General features: G+C 34.3%; 1 protein-coding gene across 1 annotated transcript in view; it reads right to left on the bottom strand.

Annotated features, from left to right (window-relative positions):
• Positions 1–687: 687 nt before the first annotated feature.
• FAM174A (family with sequence similarity 174 member A) overlaps positions 688–10428 on the bottom strand; it is a 35089-nt gene continuing 25348 nt past the window's right edge. The window contains exon 3 of the mRNA XM_022592193.3: positions 688–1252. Coding sequence (XP_022447901.1) covers positions 1249–1252 — 4 coding nt within the window. The 3' untranslated portion in view covers positions 688–1248. The remainder of the gene's footprint in view (positions 1253–10428) is intronic.

Here is a 10428-nt window from a genome sequence, read left to right as displayed (position 1 = left end):
CTTGTGAACTAGCATGCAGTTCACCACATCTGGACATTTAGCTACGAGGCAGTATTCCAGGCAGAGGTTTCTCCATCAGCCTTGGCCCTGGAGAAAAGACAATGAAGAGCAGAATCACAGTCCATAACAAATGGGCAGAGTAATGAGAAATAAATCTTTGCTGTTAGTCCACTGTGATTTGGGGACCATCTGTTACTACTATATGACTAGCCTATCCTGACACACACATTTAAATTACCTCCATGGCCCCTCTTGGCAAAGGAGTTTGTGACCCATACTTTTAAGTTCTCCTCTAATTTTTAGAATGTGAAAAACTGAAGCTCAATCGTGTTAAATACATGTTCAGAAGATAATGAAGTCAGTCTCTGTATCTAGGTCTGTCTGACTCCAAGGTCTATACACATACTTTAATTCCTTACTCTCCTATGTCATAATGTGATGGGAATGTTTTCACCGTTACTTCTCTCTCTCTCTCTCACAATATTGTAAATATATTAAATGGCTTTGAAATTCACTGGTTTCTGAAATATCTAATCAAAGTAGTATCATAATTTAACAAGGAAGTTGCTAAAATACAATAACTCTTTTTGACAGATTTTTCTAGAAATCAAATAAAATACATATGTTAATATGTAATTCTATAGTGTTGTGTTTATCTTGTAAACACATTCTGTACCACTTTAAAAGTATTTTAAATCATATTTATTGTTTTGCATACAACTCAGACATTTTTAATATTCAAAAAACCCAAATGCAAAGTAATAAATTTGGCTTCTTTTCCCCACAAAAATGGGAAATACACCTTGGTAAAGAAATTTTTAAATTGTTTTTACACACCAGTTGTTTGTTGGGAATTATAGTTCCAGGAAAAAAAACAAAACAAAACAAAACCTTAACTGGCCAAAAAAAAAAAAAAATTAACTGATTAGTATGTAAACAGTTTACAATAATAAGGTAAGCAAGAAAGAAAAACTGATCAGAAAATACCCTGCTTTAAAGTAATTTTCAAATTTCTGTTATGGTACAATTTATTCCCAACAACTCTGAGCCCATTAAGAGCACTTCTACACAGAGAAATACATAACAAAATGATACAGTATTTATTGCAACAAGAAATTAATTAAAGGTTATCATAATATATGTAACTTAAATACCCCCCCATTGATAAAGTGGCTTTTTATTCCTTAAACATAGAAATTCTGCTCTTCATTGTAGAAAGATGAAGTCCTCTCATCAAAAGGCACATTTTTATCTGCAAGGAAAATAAAAATACTATAAATGCCCATCCTGGAACAAATTTAAACACATTTAAAAATATTCCCAAAGATTTGAAATGACAGAAGATAATGAAAGTATTTAAGGAAATGATAATGAATGGCATCAATAAAACACATGATTACTTTGTCTATATTAATTATATCAGATAATATTCTTCAAATTATAATTCTAACTTTTTCAAAGGAATTTTATATATAATTATTGTGGGTAATTAAAGGCTATTTCATAGTCATACTAAAGTTATATCCTTATATAATATTCATAAACAACTTTAGTTGACTTAAGTATACAATGTAGTTATTTATGTATAGTTTCTATAAACACAATTCTTAACTGATCCTATGTCTAAACCTTCAGAAATGAGGATTAATTGAAGTTGCAGGCCTGGAAGTATATTCAATGAAACAATAAAAAATGCTTTTAATATTTATAATACAGTTACAAAATTTATCCATACAGAAGATAAGGTTTTTTCTAAACTATATAATGGGCAAATTTGCCCATTTTCTTACCTTATTGACTAGTTTATGGTAATATAAGGCTATATTTTCATCACATATTTTTATAGACTTTAATTCTAATTATACATCAGGCTTTACTGCTACTTAATCCAAACCATAGGTTCCAAGAAACTTCTGCTAATAAGAGCCATTACAACCAAAAGCACGTAGTCCAACCAAAGCCAAAGGTGTGCAGATTTTACTAACTTAATAAACCGTCCTTTATAATCATCATTAACACATAGAACTTCACTGGAGATACCTATGAGAATGCATAATACTCTCTTCCAACTTATTGTTTTGTCTGAATCTTTAGTAAGCCATCTATAATAGACCTCTAAATGATTAGATTATTACAAGCTAATGAGATTCTAATAAATTTTAATTTGAGGGTAAATTTAAGCTTTTTAAAAATATATATTGAAGGTCATTAAAAAACCTGCTACTCATGAACAATAAATAATTCCTCGGAATTCATGCCTACATTTAGTGACCCCCAACTCCAAACCCAACATTTCTCTTTTGCCAGTTGCCAAATTTAACCTTCAGAAAATACTCTGAATAGCCAGAGTGACATATTATAAGCTGTCTGCTCAATATTTATTACCTCCTTTTTGTTTGCTAATAAAAATACTGGTTTTTTTTGTGAGCAAAGTAGGGTGGCAGTCTGTTGGGGGGAAGGGGAGAGTTCTGAGAAATTTTGATTTCCTGATAAAGAGACAGATGTGGCTTGGGTTCTTGCCTCTCACTATTTTGTTTTCTGGAATACAGATGTGATGGCTAAAATGGAAGCAGCCATATAACCACGATAAAACAAACATCAGAAAAGATTTGGGAAAACTGCATAGATGTAGAGATCCTGTAATCAAACCGCCATTGAATAGATGCCAGGAGTCAACTGCTGCATACTTCTTATGATAGGAAAAGACTTTCGAGTCTCTGTAATTCTAGGTTCTCTACTACTTGTAGCAAGAAATAGTCAATCTAACAGAAGCAGAAAGTAGAATGGTGGTTACCAGGGACTGAGGGGAAAGGGAAATGGGGAATTGCTACTCTAAAGGGTATGAAGTTTCAGTTATGCAAGATGAATAAGTTCTAGAGACCTGTTAAATAACATTGCACCTAAGGTTAACAGTAGTGTATTATGTAACTAAAAATTTGAGAGGGTAGATCTCATGTTAAATATTTTTACCACATGTTTTTCTATGAGGTAAAGCAAGTCTGTAGTATCAATACATTTTATGGAAACCTCAGTGTGAGTATTTTTCAAGCTTCAAGAATGTTCTGTCTCTACACATTATGCAATGATACAATAAAAAAAGACATTTTCAAGGACAAACTAAGAGCTAACTGGGAAAATCTTAAACTTTCAAAATGGCTATTAAACCAAATCAAGTTTGAAAGGAAAAACTGTCCTAGTGTAGTCAAGAGTATTGTTATTCTTTGTTCATTTAAATACATTTGCAAATATTAGATTTCTGGAGTTTTTATTCCTCCCTGGTCCTTTTAAAGAAGAGATAATATCTTTGGATTTTAAAGAATGAACACTATCTGAGAATGATGGGAAAAGTTAATGCCTTAATAATTGTGTTTAGGACTTTTTCTGTCCATAAACTTGAGGTCCTTGTCCCTGTACTGTCCTGCAACCCCATTCACATAAATCAACCTTACAGGTGGCTATGCTCTGCGTCCCACGCCCAACTATCCCACTATATACCTCAGAGAGTCTGCAATCCAGACTATCACGGCAGAATATAAATCCTGAACCAAAGCAGTAAGTAAACATTTTATTAAATAGATCAACTGCTATATGAACAGAAACTTGTGATTCAACTGTTCTGTAAGTTTCCATTTGACAGAATTAGTTTAGACCAGATCAGTCAAACACTTTTGCTCTAGGTCTGTACTGTCCAACACAATAGCAATCTGGCAATTTAAATTAAAATTTCAATTAGTTAAAACCCAATAAAATTAAACATTCAGTTCCTCAGTCACACTAGTCAAATTTCAAATGTTGAAGAGCCACATATGGCTAGCGGCTATCATATTAGACAGGGCAACTCTAGACCATGTGCTGAGATGAGAATACAGCATTACCAAACAGAATTTAATGTTACATATCATTTGTTGAAATAATATACAAATTATTCATGTTCTTAACCAATAAGGACACTGTGATGATGAATGGAGCAAGGCAAATTTTCTTCTAAGGCTCAATGTCCACAAAAAAGTAAAACATACAAAAAACCCCAAAACCCTACATGAAGGTTCTCTTTTATTACCTGTTTAAATAATGACAAAGACAGCATAGTTCCCTTTAAATGGGTAAACTACAGACTATCCTACTAGTAACACACACTGGACATCCTTAAATACCAATTTCTATCTAAAATAAGCATTAGTACTTTGACATATTCCTATACATATTCTATTTACTTTGAATAACCTTAGTGTTTATTCTGATAAAATGTTATGCTCCACATTGAAAGTAGTGATTTAGAAATTAGAACTATTTTCAAATTGATAACTGTTTGAATAAGATCTTCTTAATGAGAGTTTCTGGTTAACAAACTTATATCAAATCTGCTTCCTGACTGTGATATGTTGATGTTAATAACCAGAAAATACTTTGTAGCCAAGTAACATTGAGCACAAATGTAATGAACACATACAATACAATACTAAATTTAATGAAGCAGAATGGAAGTAGCTAAAAATCAACTATAGAGTTTTTAAAATTACATACTTGGCAGAAATCACTAGAATAGCCTTGAAGTGATAGCAGTACTAGCTTTTAGAAGCTGCTACCAAGATTGCCAAAATGTCCTTTAGTGTACATCAATATAAAATAATAATAATAACTTTACTGTTCAGCAGAAATCAAACAGAATAACAAGGTATTTTTTCCACTTGTTTTGTGTTGTAAAGCACTGTTTTAAACTGCGTTTTTGAGACTGCTTATGAGTATTTATTTCCAACATTTTTTTAAAGAAAAATGAAGGTAATTTTTAGTTAATATACAGCTGTCTCTGATGACTCATCGGTTTTTCTATCTGAGAGAGCTAAAACGTCCTACACAATTGTTAAAGAATTGATATTTGGTTTTCAGTTTTATAATTCCTTTGCACAAAATGTTTCAGTAAACAAACAAATTACCTCTAATATACAAAATTAGGATATCAATAGCAAATTCAAGAGAAGTCATATTAACTAAACTGCTTGAGCTATTTTTTTCCATATACCTACAAATTTTCCCAATTTGACTGTATTAACCTCAATGCTTAAATCTAGTGGTAAGGATGGTTAACTCCTCAATATCCATTCAACCCCAGATAATAATTCTGAACTAATCATGGTACTTCCATTTTTCTTGCAAGTGTTTAGTTTAGGAATGATCACATAACCAATGATATGAAAAACAAAAACAAAACTCTGTTAAACAGAGTTTCTGGGGAAACTATTCTCATTCCTAAGAAGGAGACACAAGATAGCTGGTCCCTAACTTCCACTGAAAATTACTATTCTGGGCATGATTATAGGAACTGCTGGCACCATCCTATTATTGGCCTCAGAATGAAGCCCGCACTTGAAGATGGTCAGAGTCAAAGGGATCACGAAGAACAGAAGCCAGAGCCCTGATGTACTGTGCCTGGAGTTGGCCCTACCTGTTATATCTTATTACATGAAATAATAAACTTCCTTCAGGAAATTTAGGTTAAACCATATACTAGCAGTTTCATATGGTTCAATCTAATGCAAAGAAAGTTAAAAATAAGTACTCCAAATTCTAGCCACCAACAATTACTATTAAAATTTTTATGTACTAAAAGCCACATTAAAAATACCCCTCTCAGAAAGAGCTGACTACAAAAGGATAGTTTTATACTGTGATGAAATTTTAAGCAAGGAAATTAATTTACCTCTCTGGAAATGACTTGCTTCCCGTTATTTTGTGGATAGAATTTGGAAAATGAAGATGAACTAATTTTAGAAAGCACTTAAACAATGAAAGAAACATCAGTAAGACATCCAACAAGAATCACCAGCAGTTACACTGTAGACTAATATGATTCTGCACTGCAGTTGGCAAGGCAGGCAAATAATAATATTTATATTCCTAATTTTGGGGGTCCCATTTGAAAAATGAACAATAGCGAGTGCTTGTATAGAAGACAGAATGAACAGACTTTAGAATTATTCTTTTTATGGGTAAAAATCAAATAAATGTTTGAAAAATGAGATGAGATTGCAGCAGGAAGAGAAGCCTAGATTACTTAAACTCTCTGAGCCTCAGTTTTCCTATCTTTTCCCCTGCAGAGCACAGGCTCCGGATGCGCAGGCTCAGCGGCCATGGCTCACGGGCCCAGCCGCTCCGCGGCATGTGGGATCTTCCCAGACCGGGGCATGAACCCGTGTCCCCTTCATCGGCAGGCGGACTCTCAACCACTGCGCCACCTGGGAAGCCCCAGTTTTCCTATCATTTAAAGTGAGAGCAATAGAAACTACCCTGCAAGAGGGTCTTGATGATTTCATTGTTAAGGAGCCTAGCACAGTGTCTGGTACATCCTGCACTAAGGCAGGTATTTACTATACACCTATTATAGTTCTGCTACCCCACTCTGTCCAGGTTTCCCCCTGGCTCAGTGATAGGACCCCTGCCTGATTTTATCCCTCTAAAGACATTCTCTCTACCACTGTCATACATTCCTTTGCTTTTTTTCTACCATTTATATGACTGCTCTGGGAAGCCCTTCCTGAAAATCCTCTTTCAGGGCCTACGAAGACCTTGTGATACACTCTCCATATAAGTATTGATTTTTCCCTTTTATTGAGAGCAACAAATGGCATTAACCATGATTATCAGCTGCTATTGAAGTGAGTTACAATAGGATCTATACAGATAATCCCCAACTTATGATGGTTTGACTTAACAATTTTTTTTTGACTTTATCATGGTGTGAAAATAATATGCATTCAGTTGAAACCATACTTCAAATTATGAATTATGATCTTTTCTCAGGCTAGTATTATCTTTCCTCTTTTGTGATGCGGGGCAGTGGCAGGGAACCATGGTTCCCAATCAGCCATGCGATCACAAGGGTAAACAAATGATACACTTAAAACCATTTTGTACTCATACAACCGATCTGTTTTTCACTTTCAGTGTGGTACTCAATAAATTACATGAGATATTCAACACTTTATTATAAAACAGGCTTTGTGTTAGATGATTTTGCCCAACTGTAGGCTGATATAAGTGCTCTGAGCACATTTAAGGTAGGCCAGGCTAAGCTATGATGTTAAGTTTGGTTTATTAAATGCATTTCTGACTTACGATATCATCAATTTACACTGGCTTTATCAGGACATGTCCCCATTGTAAGTTGAGGAAGATCTGTGCATCTTTCCCACAAGATAAATTTGAAATGTTGAATAAATTGATGGCATAATGCATGTTTAATATCTAATACCAACATTGGAAGATCAGAGAAAGTCCTGCCCATTGAATCTACTTCAAATGAAGTAATAGAGTTTGGACTATATATCTCAACAGAAAATAATCTCTAAGTTACAGAAGGTAATAGGAATACAAACACACCTCTATCCACACTTCTCTGAAACTTCTGTCCATTACTAGAAAAGAAATGAGTCTACCTTCCTCAAAGTGAGAGACAGAAAAAGAGGTCGATGTGTGCATAGACCTTGAAAAAAAATCACAGTAGAGATCTAAAATCAGTGTAGGTGTTATTTAATGCTGTTTGAAGAAGAAAATAAAAGGGGAATAGAAAAACTGGTCTTTGCTTCTTGGCACCCTGAAATACCCATCTTATTGCTCATTTTAAAAGGTGCAAAAGTAGGTCGGGCTTAGAGAAGAGCATTACCTCTGGTTTCAGCAAGGTCAAAAAACAATAATTGGGAATCCTAAGTCTAGCTCAGACTTCTTTGTTCTGTATTTCTGGCCTATGTCTGTATATCTATTGTTAACTACATGAGGCTGGGCATTTTGTCCATTTTTGTTCACCACTGTATCCCCAGAGCTTAGTAGAGTGCCTGGGGATACATGGCAGATAGTCTATCATTGCTCTTAGTGAAAAAATGAATCCATCCAATTTGCTATGTCCTCTGGGATATCATAGGCACCTCCAATATTCATGGTTAAAAATGACCTCACACCCTTTGCTAATAATCCCACTCCTATAAATTTACCCTGAGCATACACCTCCAATAATATAAAAATATGTATGTGCAGGTTTATTCATTGCAGTATAATTTGTAATTGCAAAATCATTGAAAACTACCTAAACATCAGAGCATAGGCAACTGATTCAATAAATCATGATACATACACAACATGGAGTACTATGTAGCTGTGAAAAATAAAATCTCTATGAACTTATGTAGCATGACTTACAAGAGATACTATTAAGTGCAACCAAAAAATATAAAAGAATATACACTATATGCTACCTCTTGTGTAAGAAAGAAGAGAAACATAAGAAATAACATATTCCAACCAACTTTCATCAAAAGAACCACAGGAGGACAAACCAGAAAATAATGAAGTTGATTATCTACAATGGGTGAGATGGGAAGAATGGAGTGGAAGGGATATGAGGGAGTGCTACTTCTCTGAGTGTGCCAGAGAGTGAGTGGGTGTATATTCTTAAAATTTTTTGGTATAGTTTTTACTTTTGGAAGCATGTTAGTGTTTTTCATATTTAAAAAATACAATAAAAATGGGAAGGACAGAATAAATCTAAAACAGAAGCAAGCAAATGACTTAAATTATATTTCAAATGACTATTAAAACCACATAGAAGAGGGGAGAAAAAAAAGAACTAAGCCAAATTACTTACTGTATCTGACTACCCTCAGTCCTGGGCAGGATGAGGCTCTGAGGAGAAAACTGCAAACAAATCCTAAACTCTTCTTGGTAGATTTGTTTATTGTAGTGCTCTAGGCAAAGCAATTCTGAAACTATATTAGTTTTATTATAAGATTGAGCAAAGAAGTAAACATATTGATGTTGCTGGGAGCCAGGATGTTGCTGGGAGACATTCTTAACACAATGAACAAGAAAAATGCCACTATGGAAAAGGAAGAAGGCAAGAAAGAACCCAGTGGGGATGGACTGGAATGGTAGAATGGGAGGTGTGAAGTAATAATATCTAAAGTATGCACATATATGCGAATATGCATGTATAAGTGTGCACGAGTGTGTGTGTGTGTGTGTGTGTGTGCGCGTGCGCATGTGCGCTTATGTATACATTTCATAAGCTTGTCTGCTGACAGGGCCAAGAAGCAAGGACGCCCAGTAACAAAGAGCTCACCTAGTACCCAAAGGAACTAAGCCTCCTTGGAGAAATGGTTGATTCCATGGCTGTAGCAGGGTAGGTACAAAATGAGCCTGGAACACCTTGTTAGGCCAAAATGTAAGGAAGTGCTTAAAAAAAAAAGGGAGCAAGTCACAAGTGCACAGAAGCCAGCTTGAAGAGGCTCCCACTGGCAAGTACATCAGTGAATTATAAACCTTTGAAAAAAGAGAAAATCATGATTCCATAATGTCAATAAGTAGATAGATAGGTAAGTAGATAAATAGATATATAGTTAGATAGGCACACAGATAGGTAGAAAAAGAAGAAATGAGGGTAAGCTCTTGCTTACAGTACAGTGTCCATGCTGCATGGTAAATATGGAGGAAATGTTGTGGTTGGAAAATCATTATTTTGCAACTATCATAGTGAAGATTAGATCAGGCAAGAATCATGACAAATGGGTACTAAACCTAGGGGGAAATGTTGATGATAAGCAAAATATTTTCATGATTTTAAAATGTCTATTTATTAGTTGCAAAGGGGAAAAAAACAGTGCATACTAGAGAAATTAGACAAAACCTTGAAGAGGTACATCACAATTACCACTGCTACTGAAGGACAGATGGACACTATGTGTCTCCAGATACAATATCCTGAGAAGGATGTAGAAAGATCTATGTAGTATTTCTACCAAGAATGCATACTCTGAATCTAATTATAAGGAAATACCAGAACATCACTTAAATATAAAATGAGAGGGATGCAATCTTCCATATCTATATTATGTGAGGAAAGAGAGAACACAAGAGAACAAATAAAGTAAAATGTTAAGGAAAGGTGATTCTAGATAAAAAGTTTAGGATACTCTTTGTACTATTTTTATTCCTATAACTTTTCTGTAGATTTGAAATTATTCCCAGACAAAAAGTTTTTTCTTTTTAAGTAATGTATGAACATATGCTCTTTGAAGAAAAAAAAATCAAATAACATAGAAGTATATAGAAGGAAAAGTAAAAATGAACTGTCAACCCCCCAATCTCACCTCTTCCCCACTAGAAGCTAAGCTTCACAAAGTCAGGATTTAAAAAATTTGTCTTTTCTATTCTGTTGCTTTAATGTGTTCCAAGCACCTAGACTAGTGCCAGGCATTAAATAGTTGCTGTATAAACTGGCTGCTACATCATTCATTTATTGGATGAATGAATGAATGAATAGGTAAGTACACTTAACAGTGTGCTGTTCTCCTTACTTAATCTAGACATATGTACGTTAAAGTTTATTCTAAGTTTTTTAAGTAAATGGTATCATAATACTAAAAAATTCAAGCTGATTTC

This window comes from Delphinapterus leucas, chromosome 3, assembly GCF_059928025.1.
Source record: "Delphinapterus leucas isolate spDelLeu-1000000601 "Yukka" chromosome 3, BTC_Dleu_Yukka2, whole genome shotgun sequence".
Taxonomy (NCBI): domain Eukaryota; kingdom Metazoa; phylum Chordata; class Mammalia; order Artiodactyla; family Monodontidae; genus Delphinapterus; species Delphinapterus leucas.
The sequence above is the reverse complement of the archived record's forward strand: the minus strand, read 5'-3'. Positions and strand labels throughout refer to the sequence as shown.